At 38.1% G+C, this 22,824-nt stretch overlaps 1 protein-coding gene across 1 annotated transcript in view; it reads right to left on the bottom strand.

Moving 5' to 3' along the window:
• Positions 1–2,285: 2,285 nt before the first annotated feature.
• DOCK2 (dedicator of cytokinesis 2) overlaps positions 2,286–22,824 on the bottom strand; it is a gene marked incomplete at both ends in the record, with an annotated part of 175,642 nt that continues 155,103 nt past the window's right edge. Inside the window, 14 exons of the mRNA XM_084268540.1 lie at positions 2,286–2,360; positions 3,468–3,616; positions 4,617–4,737; positions 6,179–6,359; positions 7,853–7,980; positions 10,180–10,317; positions 13,713–13,796; positions 14,704–14,880; positions 15,227–15,313; positions 16,790–16,874; positions 18,629–18,710; positions 20,190–20,331; positions 21,100–21,204; positions 22,060–22,149. Of these exons, the coding sequence (XP_084124666.1) occupies positions 2,286–2,360; positions 3,468–3,616; positions 4,617–4,737; positions 6,179–6,359; positions 7,853–7,980; positions 10,180–10,317; positions 13,713–13,796; positions 14,704–14,880; positions 15,227–15,313; positions 16,790–16,874; positions 18,629–18,710; positions 20,190–20,331; positions 21,100–21,204; positions 22,060–22,149 (1,644 nt within the window). The remainder of the gene's footprint in view (positions 2,361–3,467; positions 3,617–4,616; positions 4,738–6,178; positions 6,360–7,852; positions 7,981–10,179; positions 10,318–13,712; positions 13,797–14,703; positions 14,881–15,226; positions 15,314–16,789; positions 16,875–18,628; positions 18,711–20,189; positions 20,332–21,099; positions 21,205–22,059; positions 22,150–22,824) is intronic.

Here is a 22,824-nt window from a genome sequence, read left to right as displayed (position 1 = left end):
AGAGCATCACTTGTCCTTCAAACTCTGCTGTTTCTTTGGACTAAATGTCAGTATCCACAGTTTCTGGAAACTTGAAAATGGCTGGAGCTTCCTGTCCACACGTCCTTACAATTCCAGTTCCATCTGTGCCCTGTTTATAACTATTATTTTTACTTCATTATATTTTTTTTTCTCCTCAGAGTTGATCAACATGATTTTAGGCTTGAAACAGATCCTGGCTAGCAAGAAGAGGAAAATCTGTGAAGTAGGACAACTAGTGCAAATCTAAACTTTATCAAAAATTATAATAAAACCTGAGTAAAACATAAGCATGAATCTGGAACCAAGAGCTAAACATGCTGAACACAAAACTTCCCTTAGAACTTGTACTTCTGTCTTCCTGGTATTTTGTTTCTGAGCTCTTCCTTCCCTTCCATGTCTCTATTTTAAATCACAGCACTGTAATTATAACAACAGCTTGAAATACAACTCTTTTATTCTACTCTCACATGAAAAGATAGCTGCAAGATGCAACAAGCAAAAGATAACCTTTAACAGATATCTTCACAAAAAATAAACAGCTGCTAAATCATCCTTTTCTTATTTGTTCTGAGTAGAACCAAACCTTTTCTTTTAAAATACTATTTATTTTGTGATACTCTTTCTTCAATGTGTCTGCAAGTAATATTGAAGGACAGTATGGGAGACTTCCCTCTTCTTCCCCCAGGTTAGTAAGACAGGCAAAAATGCACCCCTCAACCTTTCACTTTCTCCCACTCTCAGATATTCCACTCTATTAAACCGAGGGTTCTTCCTTGTTCCTCTTCTGTGCTTCCTCAGAAGCAGCATCAAGTTGCTGCAAAACGCAAAAGGAACAAGAAGTCCACCAGCACCTGTGCCAACAATCACTGCAGTTCGTGTTAAAGCTGGACCCTTTTGCTTTGATATCATTATTCTAGTGCAAAGTATTTCTTTGCTCATTATTAGTTCCAATGGCAAACATTTCAAACTTCTCACAGAAAACAATCAGTAATTATTTCTGTAGCAAACAGCTTCACACTGACAACCTCCAATTATTAAATAAATTATTCATGCTGAACGGAAAAGCTTTTATAGAAATAGGCTTAGAACAGACTGAAGATTTCTTTCCATTGATTAAACCACTCAGCAAAAAAATTTAACCTCTTCCTCACATCCATATAAATGGCAACAAGGTCAATGTCTCCCATCCACACCACTATGCATAGTCATATTTCATTTAATTAAAACAAACCTACGTAGATATCTTGAAGGGACAAGTTACTCACCTTTTAGAAACCTCTACATCTGGATAACTCACCTGCCTTTAGAACGAACTGACAGGTCAGAAAACCCTGAGATGCTGGCCTGCAGTGATGTCTGTCTTCATGCTAATAAGGCATTTTCTTCCAACTTTAACTCATGAGTTGGAGAGACACAGAAAATCAGTTTTGAAAGCAGATGACTTGGACTTGTAGAATTGCCCATGCTGTCAAGTAAGGAGCTGTTATTACCTTACACACCTACAGATTTCAGGGAGAAAAGTTCAAGGCAAATAAAATAAACTTTTAATATTTTATTGATGAACAGCAGAAAACACAGCTTTTGTTTATCATACTATTGGATGCAATTTTTACATGTGTAAATAAGTTTTTGCACATATTTTCAACATAATAGCCACTGTTCTGAAAATAACTTGGGCATATGGTGTCACTGTCATAGACATCACCCTGCAAAAGATTAAGGATATAGAGCAGTGTGGTGGGAACAGCAGAGGGATCTGAGGGCTGTAAATCCAGCTACAGCCACAGAGTAAATTGTCAGTGGCTATTCTGTGCTGAGCCATCTGTTGCCTTGACTACATGGCCAGCAATAGTTTAAAGATACCCAGAGTGTGTCTGTACAAGCTACACGAACTGATATTTCTGTGCTCTTTACAAGAACAGGATCTGACTTACATTACTGAGTAAGCCTTGTAATAAACCCTTCTTCCCAGACCAACTTGTGTCACCAGGGAACACAGAACACTCTTGGATCTGTATAACCACAAGCTCACTAAACTTTTGTTCCACGTCCTGGTGGGCACATCCTTCAGTATTGTCTTCAAATGTTATTCCTGTAGCTGTATTGCAAGTAACTTAGCAGAGCCCATCAACACTGTTGTTCGCATTCTCTATTAGCCATCTAGGTGATCAGTGCCCTTCTTTAGAGCAGGCAGTGGTGCAGAGGAGGATATATAGGTATGCATATTTATTTTGGTTTGAGAAGTGGTCTTCTAACAGAACAAATCACAGATCTGTAGATGAAGATTTCAAATGATGCTCCACAGGCTGCTTTCCATCTTCCAGAACTTTGGAAATGCGCTGCAGAAGGAACAAGATGCCATATGTTAAAATCCCTACGGGGCTGGATTCAGGAATATGCACACTGATTACTAGTGTGTGGCCTTAAGCTGTGCTGGGGTGGGAGGGGGTTGGGGGGAAGATGTTGACAAAATCCTTCACGTTTTGAATTAACTTCTCTATCTTGCAAAATCATACACCTGTTTTTAAACCTGTCCACATGTCTCCAGTCATGCTGTGAAGCACTATACAAATGGATTGTTAGCTTTATTCAGTACTTTTTCAGACTTGTAAAAAAAGACATTTTTTTCCTCCTTATTTGATATGCTATTTCTGTTTAAATGAGAGGCCAAGATCCTGCTGAAAATCAAAAGAAATCAACATTTGCATTTAAAGATCAGCAAAGACTTGACCTGTAAGATACTGCAAGTGTCACAGAAAGCTTATGCAGTATGTGTATCAGCAGCTACCAGCACCTGCATTAAATGTCACCCTCACAATACCTGAAAATAGGAAAACTTTAAAAGTTTTGAACCTTAGCATCTTCACTGAATACACATATTTTGCTTTCAGACACTGCATTAAATCCAATCATTTTGATTTCGTGAAATTTCCCCAGAAATCAGTGAAAGGTTTCTTACTGTAGAGGAAGGCGACCTCTTTTAAACAACTTTAATGAGTCCTGCATAAGCCAATTACTGCTTTCAAATAAGCATCAGAAATAGACTCACACGGTGCATGTTTTACCATATATGCTCAGCTTACTTTACTTTGATGCTGGTGCTAATTAAATCAAACAGGAAATAATTGCATTCCTCGTTTGCTAATAAATGTTATGGAAAGCAAATCACCGCAAACCAGTGGGTCACATGAGACCTCTTGCGGTACAGATGCAGAACTGCACAGCTGAGCCTTGGAACACACACACAGAGGTACGTACATCCCTGCTCCAGAAAGCACAGCCAGAGGTACATTTTTGCTTCCCCACAGAGCTTCCACTCCTCTCTCTGACGAGAGGAGTAAGGAAATGAGAGTGCCACGATCTTCAGGTATTTTAAAATGACGTTCAGAGCACAGAATTTTTGAAGAGGTAACACTCTCTTTTCCCCATAAACACACAGAACTTACCATTGTTCTCAATAACTGGTTCACTTTCTTTTTTTTGATGGTTTTCTTGTCGCCATCTGAGGTGGAAGGAAACACTGGATGACTCAACCTATGTGATGCCACATCAGGTGCCACATCAGGTACTGCGGTGCTGACCGACATAGTCAATCCTTTGAAACACCATGGTTGCACAAAACAAAAACAAAACCAAAAAAAGAAGAGTCAGAGGGGAAAGTAGAATTCAAAATAAAGAGCTACTGCAACTACTAAAAAGAAATGCAACATTTTTAATCTAACTGGATCCTTAGAATAACAAATAAGCAATGGGAAGCACTGAAGTTCACTGCATTGAAACTGAACAGTGAAAAAATAAAATGAACCAATCTGCTCAAAGAAGAAAAAATAGATAAACACAGAAAAACAGAAGTGGGCCATGATGCTCTGTTGTGTTGTGCTAAATGTCTATTACAGGCATCTGGAAAGAGAGGAATAGTGCAGGCGAAGAAATGGGATCTGCTATGGGAGAAGTTGAGGGCAAAAGATACTGACACCAGACTCATTTTCTCTATATACCCTGGCCTAGAAACGAGTTCCACCTGCAGTCACACTGTCCCCTTCTCTATCATGCAGCTGTCAGTCTTTGTAGTGGGCAGTTATGTTATCTTGCTTCCTCTTCCTCTTGCTGTGAGGGAGACTTAAAAAATTCCTCTCTAACATCAAAAACAGAAGTTGAAACTGCACTATGAGGTAACCTTTGGGGATATTCATCTGTCACAGCAAAGCAAGAGCAATTCTTCCTGTTTCAAACGCTGCCCTCAGCTGAGGGGGCAGACTGTGGAAGCCTTTGCTTCTGCAAGTGAGACCCACAAAGCAAGGAAGATGAATAGAACCTGCCTCTTTCAAGGGAGGGAATGCCCCTATTATACAAGGAAGCAAAATTCAGAGCTCCAGAACTAACACTTTTAGAATTTGCAGCTTAGCACTAGGCAGCACAGTGTCACAGAGCAGTAGTAGCAGCCCAACCTCACATGCACAATGCACACTTAAATTGTAACTTTTGCCTCAGAGGCACCAAGCCACACAGAGGCAGACACCTGCTCTGCTTGGAGCTGTTTTCCTAACACAGCCATAAAGTACTGCAGCACTCTGAGCTAACTGTAAGCATCTTACCTGCAATAGCTGGCATAGAACGACTGACAGAACTCATCTGCTTGAGGCCAGATGTTTTCTGAGGTGCCACTACATGTTCTGAGAGGTTGGTGTCACTCATGAACTCACATTTCCTTGACAGCTGTTTAATTTAAAAAGGCATTAATGATGAAATGAGATATAAGCAAAGATCTAAGCAAAACAGTACTTTGTGAAAAGCATAAAAGAAAATCATTAATAAACAAACTATCATGCCTAACCCCAGTTTTTTTTAGGAGATTGCTCATGGAGAAAAGAATAAAAATAACTACAAGAACTGGGTCAAAAATACTAAAATAGCTAAAAACATGCAGCAATTTTATAGATGATATATAGGTAGATAAATACTAATTCCACACATAAAAACCCCCCACATTACTCTAGCTAGAAGACATTCTGTAATGTGGAACTGTAGGATGGCATTCCCATCATGTCTTTGGAATAATACCATCAGCCAGCTCTGACTGATCTGCAACATAAAAAGAGTTTGGAAAACATTTATTCCTATTGCATTAACATAACCACCTCAGCTGCTGCATGACTTTATCACTATTTTTCTGAAGTAAAAGAAAATCCTGTAAGACAGTATGTAGTGAGATTCTCAGTTAGGTGTATGTGTTACCTAATTTAAAAGACAAAAGTGTTTATTGGTTTTGTATATTAATATTTCTCAAAGCATGCCTGTGCTTTACAGCTCTCTTTTTAAGAGGACATGTAGTGTAAGACAATGGTAGTCCTCCCCAGGTTTCTCCTTGCTTCCCAAAAGAATCTTCACTTTCTATTCACTTTGCCTTCGAAAATTTCTGAAAAAAATTTTATCAAAAACTTGTGCTCTCTCCATGTTATTCAACAATATTATTGCCTGATTATTTAATTTAGATAGGGCTTGTGTATCAAGAGGAAATCTTTTATTATTGTTATTTCTTTTGAAGAAGAAAAATCTGAGAATTAAGTTACCAAAAAACCCCACTAAAACAACACAACAAAAACCCAACCACCCCACAACAACGTATTAAACGAGTCATTCTAATGATCTAGCAGTGCAATAAAAGCACTCAGGTTACCTATGGAGTGAGAGATGTCTGTGCTTCCAAACTGCAGCCTGGCACCAGTTAATGAACAGCGCCTGCAATCTTGCAGTTTCCTAACAGCAGCACATCCCATAACAGAGCACAAAAGGTACAGGGCTCATCACTTCGGAAACAGCCCTGACTGCAAGGAGCTGCCCTGAAATGTCAGCACAGGCAATTGGCTCTCTGCAGGAAAGCTACCTCAACCCTCCCAATGCACTGCTCCATTGCAAGCTAACCAAGCTTCAGGATTTGCAGCTTCAGGGCTAAGTTATCTGTCATTAGAAGCAAGTAGAGATGTTCTGATTTTTCTACTGATTTGTTTCCTCCTCAGCATCTTGCAGGTTTCATTCATGCCAGGGCAGATCCCCTCTGCATCCTGCATACTTCCCTTTATGACAGCAAGAGCTCTATGTAACTTTCCGCCCCCCCAAGCAAAGGATTATAAAATACTATGCTAAATCAGTAACATACACTTTTCATGTCAGAGATAGAAACATCAGGTGCTGTCTTCTCATCAGCAAATACCACACTGCTTCTTTTTGTTCTTTTTTTGGACCTTCTCATCTTTACTTCAGGGTGAGGATTAATTTGCAGAGCAGTCTCCTCTGATTCTGCTTTTACTGGCTTTGGTAGCACTACTTCCAGATCAAAGCTGCAAGAGCAAAAGAAGAAAGTACAAGTTGCTGAGTGATATTTTAAAGCCACTGGTATTCTGACGTCATTTTCCCCATGAAATATAAATGCAGGTCATCCTTTCTTTTGACTTTCTATGCAGCCTTGCAAACTGCTGGCAAAAAGAGTGTGATGTGCTTCAGCTGGCAACTGTAGATACAAATAAGATGCCTTCAGGAGGTATGACATCATCTTAAAACGTTGCAAAGAATATAAAATATTAATATGAGTGCAAATCCCTTTTTATAGGTTTAGGCTTTAGCTTAAGAAGTCCTAGAGTTATGGCAAGTTTATTCACAATGATGATGGTGCTGAAAGCAAGACTTGCTATTTGGGAATAGAATTATTATTTCTTCTCATGTTTTAAATACATCCTCCAATTTATTCCACCATATTGAACAACAATGCACATTCCCAGTGTAAAGAAAAATCTTATCTTTTTCTAATTTTAATAGTTTTTAAATTATGCTATTTTTCATTTAAAAATATTAAATTGGTGCTGGCTTTAATCCTTTCTCTGCTGATGGAATGGTGTATATCTTGATCCAGCCTTCCTAGAAACAAACGAGCATCATGATATTAAAGTAGGTGCATGGTTTAGCTGCTGAAGTGTAGATTCTGGTTCCACAGGAGACATGCTTTGCCAGAGACACTGGGCTGGCAGATATGCCACAGATCATGTTTCTGTGCTATGCCCTTCTTGAGTGGAAGCTGAAGGGCGGGAAGAGCAGAAGAGGACATCTTGTAACATCTGATACTACACAACTTTGTTGACAACTCAAATTCAATTAAATAGTATTAAACAATGACTGAAGCATCAAACATTCAAGAGCAAGGGATTTCTTCAGAACAAACAGTTTCAAGTTAGGGTCATATACTACTAAACTTCCTACTGTTTAAAATGGAAGAGGATCAAACACATCATTTTATATGGGCCTTGGTTGGGAAGAAGTTCTATGTGTCCAAAGGATAATTCATAAAGTGATCAAAACAATTTGTGGATGAAAAAGCTAATCAATACACCTGTAACTGTTCTCTCAGATTTGAATGTCGCTGTGTTTCCTAGCACTGCAGTTGGAAAGCATATTAGCACAAGCATTTTGCATTACTATGGGCTTCGTTAAAACATTCCACCTCCTTACCTGTAAATCTGCAAAGGCATTCCTCTTTCTCTCCAACTTTTACAAGCAAAAAGATGGTAATTAAGTTAAATGCTCTATAGAGGCAAACTTCCAAAACCCTCAGATATTTGTGGTTTGTTTTTTAGATATCATTCAAGTTATAAAATATTTGTTTCCTAAAAACAAAACGCTACTTTTTTCAGTGAGACTTGAGCATATTTTGTCTAACTGGGTTGAAATACTGTAGCTTTAAGCCTGGAGAGAATGATAGCTACAGTTAAAAGATTTTGGCATTCACAAAACTGTTTAAAAACCAGGACTGAAAGAAATTTGTATTGTATTTGTAACCAACCTTTCTGAAGTGATTTTGTTTGGAGTGCTGCAGTCGGAATTCATGGAAGACAGTGAAATAACTGACAACTGACGATAGGATCTCAGCATTGACCTTGGCCGTCCTACTCTCTTGTCATCAAAATCTGGCTACAGGGTGGAAAAGAGAAACATTTTCTATCAAACAACTTTGTGTGAACCTCATTTCATCCCTTCTCACAGATGTTTTAACGTTTGGCATGAAAGAAGTTATTCGCTACCCTTAATTACTGTGACCATTTCTTTTGTCTGGATATACTCCGAGACCTCTAAACCCAATGACACAGCGAGTACCTAAAGAAACGACAACTGACGTGATCAACTTCATGTTTGCAAAAGAAATGAAACTAAACAGTGCCTGCTGATCTTGTTTGGAATAGACTTGGGTCATTCCATTGAAATACTTGTTTGGGCAAAGAGAGTTGGTCTTGCTCCAAGACAATGATCATGCTGTTTCTTCAACACAGCAGGTTTTGCTATCTCTATATGTTAATGCAGCCTTTTGAAATGATATGTTTGAAAATGCCAGACAAAATTTATTTCCCCAATAGCCAGACAGGAAGAACAGGAGGATTCTCCAGGTCATCATGTTTCCATATTGCACAAAGCCGTATGTGCAGCACTGTTTCTCTCTGCAAGGCATGAAGTAGATATATTCTGTAGTGGAATGAGAAAAAGGAGATTTCCCTCTAAATCTTCTTGAAGAGGATTCAGCTATCACAACAGAAATACTCAGCTTAATGAGGACGGTTATTTAGGCTTTGAAGCCTGGTACAAAGTTAGCTGTAAATCTGACTTATTTGCAAATGCTTTCGTGTTGCTCTCATTAATAAAGTAAGGACAAAAATTCTTGGCTAATTCTAAAGCTGTTCCTTTCTTCAGGGGTGACTTCTGGGATCTAAAACTGTGCAGTCAGCTCTTCTCTCTTTTCCTGATTATTTCTTGGAATGAGGTTGCCTCTCCCTGGTTAGCTCATCACAATGTCATGATATGAGGCAGTTTTTTGAGAATTTCCCAGTGTGTGCATACCATAAACTACTTGTGCATCCTACTCCAATTTCTATCCTATAAACAGATACTAATAACATAAAAAGCATCTCATTAAGTCTCAGAGGGTTGTTATGATTATCCAGAAAACATTAAAAATTTATGTGTAATTTTATATGCCAAATTCTCAAGTACTTTGCTTTTGATGTCATTTCTTACTAAGCCTTGGGTGTGCTGCAGAAGATTTGGAAACATTTGCAGTTTCAAGAATTATTTTCAAGTGTTTTGCAGTTTTTACTGGCAGTAAGTTTACATGCTGCTCATCCTTTGAATGGCCAGAATCTTGTGATAAAGACACAATAGCTACATGACACTTCTCTTTTTTTTTTCTTTCAATAACAAAGCTCAGGCCAGCCACAAGAGAGAGTCAGATACAGTGAAATGGCAGTATTGCCATTCAGAAAGTACATTTAAATAGGTTACTTTAAGTGATGAGCTGTGAGAGTGCTGAAGGGTTCAAGGATTAGGGAAGACTGCTAATTGTGGATTGCAGCCTCTTTACTATTGCAAGGATGGTGGCATGGGACTGAAAAGAAGAAAACCATATTGAGATAAATGCACAGCATTTTGATCATGCAGGTATGTAACACAGCACAACATCCAAAATTGAGGATAAAAACCTGCTGCTTTTTCGCCCACAACATAGGAAATAATTTCTCTTAAAAAGTCATCAATGTTGAAAGCAAAAGTATACAATAATTTCTAGACCAACTGAAGTTTAATCCCCCAAACCAGATAATATCATTCTTGCTGGCGTGCACAAGCTCAGATTGACTATTTTAGTCAAGAATTGTCTAGAGAGACAATTTGTGTTGAAACGTTATCCTTCTATTCCCATATATTTCTATTTGGTCTCAACTAACATTTACAGTATTATACAGGTGATAAGTTTTGCTTCACAACACAGCTGGAAGTGGCTAGCACAGGGAGTCATCAATTGTAGATCAAAGCCCTAGACCACGAAGAAGAAATACAAAGAGGAGAAACATGAGAATTCACATTTACTTCTCAAAAAGCTAGAAAAGAATTGTAATTTTAACAGACTAGTAAAATACTCCAAATCTTCCAGAATGAGGAACATTTAACATATCAGAGAATTGAACGAACTCTTACTATAAAGCTCAGGTCCTACTACCAACCTCAGATCACAAGAAAACACACAAGAAAAAAAAAAGAAAAAATTAGTATGTGGTTTTGTTTAGAAGAACAAAGTGCATGTTAAGTGATGAGAAAGTGCAGGAGAGGTCAAAAGGAAAGCTGTACCAATTCTCTGGATCCATATTGTTTTTCCACTTTAACTTTTAAATGCTTGAAACATTCCTCCATACGGTCATGGAAAGGACGAAGATTCTCAGAAACTCTTCTTTCATGAATTTTAATTCCAGCCCCAAGGAAAGGTATCTGAAAGAAGGAAAAAAGAGAGAATATTAAACTGGGTATGACAATCCCTCTAGCTCCATTTCAGGTATCAGATAAGTCCACTGTGTCACTCTTATTGTGACTGGCAGATAGATTTGTTCGATGATCTCAGCTTTTAGCAGCAGATGGAAAGTGCTCTTGAAAAATGGGCTTGCTCAATAAATTAATAAAAGAACGTTGGCTGCCTCATAGTGTCTGTTTTCTCTCTTATTTGTATTTTAATTTTAAACCATATAAGGGTTTAAAAAATTCTTAGACTATTAGTCCACCTACTTATGAAGGTGCCAGCCATAGTTTACAAAAAAGAAGGTGGGGATGAAAAAATATCAAATAGATCCCATTCAGGTGATTTCAAACTCTTTTCTTTCCAAACAGAGGATTAAGTGACTGGGAAAGGTTTCAATCAATCAATCATGTGATCACATTGACAATTGCTGCAGCAATTTAATATGTTCATCCCTGGTTATGAAAGTGACCTCTTCCTTCCTCCTTGGTTTTACTCTGCAGACTGTAGTCCCCACATCTCACAAAACCATCAGTAAGAGAATGCTTCAACAGAATAAAGAACAACTCAAGCCATGACCAGAGGCAGCTTGCACTAGCCAGTCTGACTTTGCTCAATTTTACTCCTCTGCTTTTCTTTTTGGCTGCTTGTCCTTTCAGCTGGGGCCACTGACAAGTAACCAAATGGGTTAAGATCTCCAATTCTTCCTTTTAGAGTTGAAAGAAGGTACATAGCGGGGGGGGGGAAATTATAGATACTTATTGCCATAAAGAACACCTGATGAAAAGGTTAGGAAAAGGTCTGTCAGTTCAATAAATACTTCTGTCCCCTTGAATTTCTTAATTAAAAAAAAATAATAATCCATTCTCCTTTGCCAGAGGAATGGTTTGCTAAACAAATAAAAAAAGAAAAGCGCCTCATAACGAAGGAAATATGATAGAAGTGCCACCTTTCTAAGCTCTCTTCCCTACAATGCTTTCCTTTGCTATTATAGAACTATTCTTTGCTGGTATATTAGTGTAGTAGTATCCAGTTAGAAGCAAGCTAAATGAATCTTCCCTTCAAAGATAATGGACAGCATACTTGGACGTGTTGTTTAATTAATAACATATGTATTCACAAAGAAAAAAACTTTGTAGTGCATCTCTTAAAAATATAAAGACATTTCATTATTCTTCAGTCTCTGAAGATGGCAATTTATGAGATTTATGTAACATACTACTAGCTACCCTTCTGCCACTAACCTTTTCTAACTGCTTCACCTTTAGCAATGAATTTCTTCCTTACATCTAGTTTGAATCTGTCCTTTTTCAATTTGAACTCATTACCCCTTGTCCTACTGCTACAGTCTCTGACAAAATATTTGTCCCCATCTTTTGTCTTTAGGTACTGGCAGGCTGCTCTAAGGTCACCTCAGAACCTTCTCTTCTCCAGGCTGAACAAAACCAACTCTCAGCCTGTCCTTACAGGAGAGGTGCTCCAGCCCTCTGATCATCTTTGTGGCCTCCTCTGAACTCACTCCAACAGCTGAATATCTTTCTTGTACTGGAGTCCCCAGAGCTGGATGCAGCACTGGCAGGGGGGTCTCTCGAGAGCAGAGTAGAGGGGGCAGAATACTCCCTCCACCTGATGGTCACGCCACTTTTGATGCAGCCCAGGATACTGCAAACCTCCCACAAGGATGGCATATGATAAAACCAATGAGGAAGGATTTTTTAGTGCATTAAGACAAAGAATGAGACATGAAACAAGATGAGATACATCCTGAGCCGTTCACTTCTGATCATAAAATTCTCAATTAACTCACACTATGTCATAGCATCTCTCTTGAAGGGGAGATCACTATACTATACCTTGATATGGCAATTACTATGCCCATTCATTTACAAAGCAAACAGGTCTTTCAACTTTATATCATCTAAATTTCAGAGGATTTAACAGCAGTTTCTTACAACACCTGTGTGCAAAAATGAGTTACTTGTCTTTCCATCATTTTGTCATGTCTCGATGGCAATAATTTCTACCTAGAGCAGATAATGCAAATAGAACTGAAATCTCTGAAGCCATTTCTCCCCCCCATTATCACAGTGAATGCTTAGGCCAATGAAAAGAGCCCTTTCCCCTGGAATTTCAGAAAACAAACGTTCTTTTCTGCTACTGCCTCTATAAGTACATTTTCCCCTTTGAGGAACAAAACAGTTCTGCAGGTTGGTTGGCTTATTATATGTGTACTAAAAATAACAACCAACCAACCCCAGTGCTTCTAGCACAGGTAAAATATTCAGTTTTCCAATACAGATATAGCTTAAAAATACTGACTAATGGTCTTCTAATGCTGTTTGTTACACAAAACCCATGTAACAGCAATATTGAATGGTTACAGAGCATGATAATAACTCCTGTGAGCAACTAACATCCCATGAAGTTTTCTAATGCAAAAAAAACCCCAAACCAACAAAAAAACCCTCACTCCAAAACAACCCCCAAAGCCAACAAACCCACCCACCCACAAACCAAACAGCAGCAAACAGCCACCTCTAAGAAACAGTTACTTCTCAAGAGAAAGTCTGACATTTGTATTCCCAGCAATTCATGAAGCCCTTGTGACTTTTACCATGCTCTCTGTTTTGTTCCCAGAAATACAACCTGACTTGGAAATCCTGGCCTTTTTAGCCATAAATGCAGCCCACTATATCAGGCTTTGGATATGCCATTCCAAATGGTGTGATCTACAAAGTACTTTTGTGGGATATTGCCTTCCCTAGGACATAGAGGGAGATATTATGGGTAAATCCTGCAACGCTGGTAGCATTCGATCTAACTCTTAATGGACACTATAAAGATGATATTCCTCAGGAAATACAACTGTTGTAAATAAACCATTTCTCCAGGATTGCTTACATCCTCAAGAATGCTTTATCAATCACACACCACATTGGAGAGTAAGGAACTATGCTGTTTCATTGGTGATCTTAGTGGGTTAGTGATGGAATACATGTATCCTGTTAAGCACATTAAAATTGAAGGAATTGAAGCCGTTTTTCCTACTTAAGGGAAACTATTAAGATGCAAAAAGAATAATAAATAGATAGCCCTTCTAGATACCCTGAAACTGAATGCTTCGTCTAAGAATATTTTACTATGAGTCCCTTTTCAAAACAATACAATGACCTCATCACAGAACTAGGCAGCTTCTCTATTCTTCTACCACTTCTTCAGGGAAACAGTAACAGCAAACCCAAAATACCTCAAAGAAACCCAACAAACAAATGGTAAAACCAACACAATCATCTAAATGCTATGTTCTTCTGCTAGAGAGGAATAAAGGAATAGCTGACAAAGCCTTGGCTGACTGCTATCAGTGAGAAGTTACCTGCCATGCAATTAGATCTTTGAGTCTATTCAGCTTTTCTTGATCCTCTGGATGGTCTCTGATATATTCTTCCGTAAAAAAAGCCTTAGAAAAAAAAAATCTCATTAAATCAGTTCACCATTTCAATAGGTAAAGAAATCTGTGGTTACTCCACTGACTCCAGCTGCTGACTAGACTACTGGTCATCAAACAAAAGAGAGACATGTGCATGCTGCTTAACCAGATGCTGGTAGTGATAATTCCTTAGTATATCCATGGAGAAGTGCGGTGCTCTTTTTTGTTAAAAGGTGTTTATCCTTTTTTCAACACTTCTGAGTTTGAGACCCCCAATTATTGTTTTATTAAGCTTGCAATGAAACTAAAAAGGCACAACTTTTGAGTAGCATGATTTACATTGATAAGCGATCATGCTATTCAAGTACCCTACTTGCTGAGATTAGGCAGTGTTATACAATAAAGAAATGGAACTTTCTCATAGATAATCAGAGCCAGATTTGCACACACATTGCCTTTTGTTACCCAAATACTTTATATCCCATGTCCAAAACTAAAACATATTTACATTGTTCATGACTGCCAAATATCTAAACAACCGATGGTTTAGGTGTACCATAGCCTACTTCAGTCACACCTCTTCATAATATCCCATGCTTACTTTATATAACTTATAGTGTGTATATATATATGGCATCTTTTCAGCACTACTCAAGACATTTCAGTTTTCATGTATCACAAGAACAGTTTTTACTTGTATTCCCATCTTTTAAGCCCAAAACCTGTTATGCAGAATAGCTGCAGTTACAGAGAAAACCTGGTGATGGTTTAATTGATAACCCAACATCTAAATACTCCAGATCTACTGTAGGATAAACTCAATTCCTTTACTCCAGACCAAATCATTTGATACTGCCACTCTGAACAAAGAAGGTAGGAGGATCACGAAGTAGTATATTTGAATACATTCTCTGCATTGACTGAAAAGCTCTCTTACCTTCTCATATTTAGCAAAGCCACCCATAACAGCTGGATCAACAATTCCATTCAGAAGCATAGAAAGCGGATTAATAGGAAGGTTCTCATCACTCTGGTATTGGTTAATCATCATCAATATTTTTTCATTTGTCAGGGACATAGTCTCAATAGCATTCTCTAAAGGACTAATTGTAGTCTATGAAGAAACAAAAGACTTTTAAGGTTTATAAATAGATCAAAATGCCTTTTTGGTTTTATAAAACTTCATATATGTGAACAACATTCTTGCAATTCAGCAAACCAACACAGATTAGTTCAATTATCTTAAGACTTGGACCTGAAGCTATATATCATCTTGCAAAATATACTAATCCCAGCAAATAAAAAGATAAAACATAAGTAATAATGGTTTTCTGTGTATATATATATATAAATATATATAAACAAATAACAATAGCATTGTGTGATAAATTTTCAAACAATTTTGTACATGAGGCTTCATCAAGTTGCAGTGTATGGGTTCTCAGCATGGTGATACGAACCTGTGACATGGAGACAACCTCAAACCATCGTAAGATTCCAGGGAGTTTGTATGCTGTTAGAAACGATGTTCTCTCAATCCACATTGACTATTAAAAAGACATAGTGGGAAGAAAATGATACTTCAGGATTTAAACTTTAATCTCTTCAGCCTTCTGAAATGTCAGAGTGAAAAGAATGGAGATGGAGAACATATGCACATTTTTGCTTGAAAGGACACTGCAAAATGAGCCTAGCACAGCAATTTCAAATAAGGTCATCTTCAGGCACTAAACCTGCACAAAGCAGAGGAAAACCACCCTGAATCTTTTAGTATCTTTTGCTGGTTTTGCAACTGCACATTGAACAACTCTGACTAAATGACCCACTCTCCCCTGCCAGCTTGATTATACTTCCTCCCTCCACCTTCAAAACATATTCCTGCAATTAAAAGCAGTAATAGCCTTATAACAACTTGCCAGCATTATTACTTTTTTCCTTTCATTTTCTTCCTCTGAACAAGTATAGCTGTTGGTGTTTTAAAACGCCAGCAGTTCATTTACCACATGCCTCCTCCTTTTACCAGTATCAGCTTATCTAAACTGCTAGTATTAAACCCCATAATAATGCATGCAATGAAGACATGGTCTATCCAAATTCCCAACTATGTCAAATATGCATAAATTTCTTGTCATCAGAAACAAAACCATTAAAGAATTAACTTTTGTAAAGCCATTTAAGTGTGTACTCAGAAATGGTTTCAAAACTCTCCAGGTTGCAGAGGAAGCCAATGTGCATCATGAGTCTTGATAATACAGCACAAAGCTGGGATGCCAGGTAGAGTTCGCATTTGAAGCATTTAATTTAGTAGCAGGTAAGAAGCTCTCTACATGAAACTCTTGACTCTACTGATCAGCACACACATAATAAATACATTTTTAAAATAAATTGCTTTTCCCATCAGTACCCAAGAGCACAGCTTTATCCATAAAGATCAGATGGAATGGCTTTCATGGCAAACTATAAAATATTGGATCTCTGTAAAATTAAAATCTAAAGAAGTACCACACTTTCTATGTGTGACACAGGAAAATAAGTTATGGTGTTGCAGATTTCATAGAGTATTTGAGGAATGAAGACTATTCTCAGCATTACACCATTATGCATAGGAATAAAATTTACATTGGTGGTACTCTGTCAATATTTCACAGGACTGATGCAAGCTGACAACACAACACTTCTCATTGCCAAGCTGGCAGCTGACGAAAGCGTTATAAATATCAAACTGTTTGCCTCTTGTAGTTTATGTACACATCATCTTGTTCCACAGTGAAAATCTGTACCAAACACTGTTCCTGCTTAACTCAAATGTCTCAAATATACTCAAGTACATAACGTTTACCTGCAATTGAAGAAGTGATGCATCATTGAGTAAATATATTGGAGTAGCGATGAACTCTTTTTTTAAACCAGATCCTAAAATTTGGTGTCTGTAATGAGTCATCTGAGACTAGGAAGGTATCTAGATCGAAATTCAGTCACAGCTACTAGAACTGCCTCCATCACCCTCTCATTCATTTACTTACAGCAAATTCATTTTCAGGGTCAACAGATCCTTTTCTGACTGGTCGTGAATAGTGGAAGCGCTGCACATTGTTGGACTTATAAAAACTGAAAGATTTGAAAAAAAGACTATTGTAAAACACAGAATTCAGAAATGTATGGATCTTGTTATCACAGTGAAATATTCTATTTTGAGGCAGTTGAATTTTTAATTAAAAGACAATTTACTGCTCAGAAAAATAACACTTTACTGAAAACTCAACACAACTGCTTTATCTATAAATCAGTATCAACACACAGTATTCCACAAGTATTAAGCTTCAGCTTGTGTCTCAGTGTAATTTCCATCTAGAAAATCCAGAAGTCCCAGATTAATGTTAAAACCTACAGGAGAAGGTCTAGAAGGTTGGGGTTTTAGATCTTGTAGTACCAATGTCTGTGGTTATTTTTGCTGTATATAGGGAGGTGATTCTTATTTTTCCACTCTGAATCAAGTGAAATTTCAGTGAAGATGCTACAGAGAAGGCTACAGACAATGGTGACATCTGGTTTGAATCCTGCTGTGGAACAGTTAGAAATGCATCTCAGCTGATAAAAAGATCTTTATACTTTCAGTCTCTTTTCTGAACATCATAATACCAGTGGTGTTAAATGATTTAGTCTGATTTTTTTTTAAATGCAGAGGCTTTGCAAAGTTTTTCAGGCATTAAAAATGCAGGTGCCTCAGTTTACCTGGAAAAAATTTAGTTTAAGATGCCTTTTATACCAAGTGTTTTCACAGGGAACTGTCAATACAGCCTTAACCAATGGTGCTGGCAGTTTCTGCTGCCCTTAAATTACAAGCTAACAAATACTATCATGACATTTTTCATTCAGATATTGATGATAAGCAAGAGCTGTCATTGACCATGTTTGTAACATTATAACTAATAGAATAGTTTGGGTGGGAAGGGACCTCAAAGCCCATCTCTTCGCAGCCCCTGCCATGGGCAGGGACACCCCCCACCAGCCCAAGGTGGCCAAAGCCCCATCCAACCTGGCCTTGAACCCTGACAGGGAGGGGGCAGCCACAGTTTCTCTGGTCACCCTGTGCCAGGGCCTCACCACCCTCACCTCTCCCTTATATCAAACCTAAATCTACCTCCTTTCAGTTTAAAACCATTGCCCCTCATCTTGTCACTGCAGCCCTTGCTCTACCTTTCTTACAGTCCCCCTTTGTATATTGGTGCATTTGGAGCCAGAAACCTCCCAAGCCTGAAGTCAGCTAATATTCCAGTTGGCAGAGTTTGCAGTTCTGGCATCAGGTACTAGAACGAAGCTTCACTTTTCAGACACGCAGGCAGGACACTCAACTGAGAGTATGTACTAAGTCCAACCTGTTTTGCGTTGGGTTAGGAGTTTGGAAGGATTAAACCGTCTGTTCTCAGAACACTTTGGACAGGTCATTTCCTTTACTCCTTTACAAAGTCTTGTTTGTAGCATCAATGGAAACCATTTGCCATCATGTGTTTTGCATTTGCCAAGACAAACAAGATTCTGTTGTACAAGAACCTTCAACTCAACCATTCTCATACTGCCAGACCCCTCTCTCCATCACTTGTCTAAGAAGCTTTGTTGAAAACTCAGTAACTTGAGTGCACAGTGTAGATTCCACCTCCCCTCCCCGTAACCACATGCTGTTATTATAGTTGGAGATGGGTAGATGTTCCTTCATGAAATTCATGGGGAACACAGGTCAGTAAACTAAGCAACTAAAAGCTCTAAGATTCATTAGCAAATGACTGAGTTCACAAAATCATGATTGTCAGTTTAGGAGTATGGACTGACTTCCATTACATGCTCTTTTACAGAAAGTCACTTACTTTATAATTTGATCAGGTACTGCTTTGTTTTTGAATTTAGGTTGCTCCTCCAGGACTGGTTGCACTGTAAAACATTGGATATCTGAAATCATGAGAGTTAAGGGCATATTATTAACACATTTCCCGACGAAAAACCTGCAGGGTTTCATTTGTAGAGCTTTCTTGGCCAAGAAAGGAAAAATGTGTCAGTAGTAACCAGTAACCAATATACTAATTCTGAACTGCATACTGTTATTCTCTACTGAATCTAGAATATCTGTTCCTGAATTTATCATACTGAATCATTCATTAAATTTTATGGCCAAGCCAACTTACAAAAATAATATCAGCAACATCTGAACTTAACAGTTTCACTATTCAGCTGTAGGCATGCATAACCTATGATGTATATTCTTTTATCTTTGTACTCTGTAACTGAGCAGCCCTTTTACCTGATATTTCCTTTTTCTATGGAAGTGTTACTTTTTAATCAGAACACTGTATCTGAAAGTCATTCTATCATATTATTACCTATTTCTTTTCATTTCAAACTGATGCCCTCTGGTTAGACTCCTAGCTTCCTTAAGTGCTCTAGTAGCATACCCCTTGTTAGTTGCAAATACGCTTGAACCAATTCTACTTAACAAAGGACTGAGGCATATGGCATATGAACTCAAAAAAAATAGTTAAGACACAAGACAGACTTGGAAGAGCTTCTTAAGCTTGAGGTGCTATTTTAGGCAAGCCTGTAATACTCTATGCACCATTCCCACTGTATGAAACAGAAACAGTATTCCTCCTCCAGCTGGTTCCATCAGAATGTACTCAAGAGAGCACAAGGCATGGGTAAGCAACAGTCAGAAAACTTTTGAACAAATATAATTGAGAGCATTCTAAAAGGTGGTTAATGATGAAGGTAATTAATAATGAATTAATTTTCCTAGGAAAACTTCTGAGAGTGACATAAAGCAGATTATGTTGCCAAGAAATACAAGTGATACCCAAATGCAGCACCAGTCAGAACAGTGTCCAAAGATGACATGAATTTACTATCAAGACACAACAGCTAGGATTGTAAGATAATAGACAATTTGCTGCTTTAACCTTAGCCATTTTAAGCATTCACCACTAGCTTTCCCATTTGAAGAAAATAAAGCTAGACCATGCATGAACTTGAATGAATTTTCTTTACCAAAAGGCATATGAATCACTGGAACAGGCTGCCCGGGGAAGTGGTGGTGTCACCATCCCTGAAGATATTTACAAGACAGGTGGATGTGGTGCTCAGGGACATGATTCAGTGGCAGACATGCATTATGGATGGACTCAGTCTTAAGAGTCTTTTCCAACCTAAGTGATTCTATGATGATTGAAAGAGCCAGGCTATTTAGAATTATGAGAAAATCAGGAGCAAACAAAAAAGGAGGTTCAGGGCCTATAATTAAAGCTGCAAACTGAACTGCCAAATTAATTGACTTTCATCCTTTTTACGAAATGATTCTTCCACACAGATAAACTTCTTAAAAAACAAGATTTCTCCAACCTGCCTTGACTCTGTAATCTCTCACAAATTCAAGGATACATTGACCAGGGGAGTTTTTCACATCCTCTCCAGGTGCTGAGGTGGTGTTCATCTTCTCTGCGCTGGGAAACTGACTCATCAGCTGTGCCTGGAAATCCTCTCTCCTCTCATATTCCTTCCCACGATAGATGAACACTTTGTTCTGCAAGAAGTAAACAGCTGATTTTTGGGCTGTAAGATGCTGAGGCACAATTTACAGCTGCACGTTTATCAGTACAAAGACACAGTGGGGTCTCCGTGTTTTGGAATGAGTGTTAATGTTTTCAAATATTTATTGACTATAGAGCAAGACAGCCCTTTAACCAGGTGCTGGAATGCAGCTCTGAGTTTACAGAGATGACTTTATACTATTAACCACAATGAGATAAACTGGCATCATCACTGAGGCTGCTCCTCTAGAGCAGAATAAAATCAGAATGGGAGATATGGACTGAAATTCCTTCTTTTCTTGTCTGTCAAGTGAAAGGATTTGCTTCCAAATACATTATGGGTCCAGGATTCACACCTTTCCTAATACCAATTTATAGGTTTCCACTGCCAGTTTCCTCTGCTTATATTATGAAAACTCCCCATTTACAATGCAGTGTAACCCCCAAGGTGCACGTTTGCAATTCCGTTTCCTTAACGGGGTATTTCTAGAACAGCAGAAACAAAAGGTGCACGGTTCCTTTGCTGTAATATTGGCATATATGCCCACAATAAAACCAAGAGAAAGAATCAGCTCAAACACATCTGAAAACATTTTATGCATATTCTTACAAGTAACAATTCAGACTGTCTACAGCCCTGCATCCAGGCAAAACTAAATCCATGGCAAATATCCCCAGAGACTGACTTGCATTACTAGCACTGGCTCATATTTTCAGAAGCACATGAAAATAAATTACAAAAGAATTCAAACAGTGTTTACCCTTAGAAATGTGGGGAATCCTTGGCCATAATAGCCAACAGCAAAGTAGTCTGGTTTAGGTCTCAGAATTTTCATGATGTTTTCATAGAACTTTGCTTGCTGAATCTGAAAGCAAAACCAACTGCAATTACTTCTCTTTGGGGTTTCTTCCATTTATTTTTTAACCTCTACAGTAGCACAATGCTATGTAGCACAGCAATCATAGACTTTGAAAGAGCTATGAATTACCAGTTGCAAAGCTACAGCAATAAACAGGCAGCACACACAGAGCACATGACACCACTGCAGTACATGAAATATTGTTTACATTTATATGCAAATATAATACATATCTAAATACACATGGCTTCAATTATTTGACCTCAGAACCAGCTTACCTTTAATTCACTAGTGTGAAAAGAAAGAAGCGAACCCTGAAGTAACACTTGGCACGTTACCCTTTGAACAGTTCACTGATAACATTACTGATAGAGTATCTTTGGAAAAACTCCCGGCCCCAAACATTTCCCGAGGTGTGCATCACCTCAAGCTTTTGCCCCAGCATCATGCTAAGGACACAGACCATGTCACGGGCTTCAAATGTCTTCCATAGCATGCTAAGTGCCATTTAGGTTTAGTATTTTTATTTCCTGTGTTTTTTCCCCACCCTGAAAGGCCTCAGTGTTGTTGTTATTTTTCTTCTGCTATATTTCTTTTATACATGCCCTTTAAATTGCACTGACAACATGTTTATTTCAGCTACAGAAATTTCCAAGTATCTCAATAAGCAGATGTCCATGCAACTTCAGCAAACAGTTCTTCATGAATCTCTACCACTAAAACATTACAACACACAGCAATGCTTTGACAAATGATTTAAAAATCAGTTGTAGACAACAAGCCCATAAGCAGCTCTACCATTTGCTAGCTCAAAAGTACTATTTTATGACTGCAATAATTTGAAGTTCTATAGGATCTTACCAGGTTTTGACTCAGAAGTTCGTAGTCAAAAACTTCCCTTTCATATTGCTCTGCCAGCTCTTTGCACAAAAATATGGCTTCTTCCCACATCTGCAATGGAACCACACAGGCAAAAAGCAAATCCAGTACTAGCACACGAGTTTCTAATGCATCACTGTTCAACTACACACTTTTATTGATTATGCTGTGTTAAAATAGCAGTCATTTATTAACTGCAAATTCAGAATGGAAGACTCAAGGCAATCATAAACTCTAGGAAATGTAAAAAATTGAAGTGTTTTATGGTTCATTATAGCAAAGAATAAGTAAACCTACTTTATTCTTACAATAAGATAATAAAAAATCACCCAACTTTTCAGATACATTAAAAAAGAAGAGCAAAACACTAAATCACTGGTGCACAGCTTCCAGAACATACCCCCCACACACGAGCAGTATGAGGGGATTGACACCTAACACAAACACTACCTTCATTATACAAGAAAACCAGAAGCATACATAATACTGGTAGCCTTGATATGACAGCTCTCCTAATCAACTGAAAGATTACAACACTTAGATTTAAATTGCCACTTGCCCAGAGAAGCAGCTTGTTTCTTTCCACACAACTTAATAGCTACCTCTGAAAATTACTGCAAGGAGTTACAGAGCTGCACTGGAAAGATGAGGACAGTTTTTCTAATCTGCTATAGGTACTTAATGTACTCAGCACAAAAGTAGACTTTAAAGCAGGTAAATATCCTCAAGAGGGGGAGTTTTATCAAA

This window comes from Gallinula chloropus (genome assembly GCF_964237585.1).
Source record: "Gallinula chloropus genome assembly, chromosome: 10".
Taxonomy (NCBI): Eukaryota; Metazoa; Chordata; class Aves; order Gruiformes; family Rallidae; genus Gallinula; species Gallinula chloropus.
The sequence above is the reverse complement of the archived record's forward strand: the minus strand, read 5'-3'. Positions and strand labels throughout refer to the sequence as shown.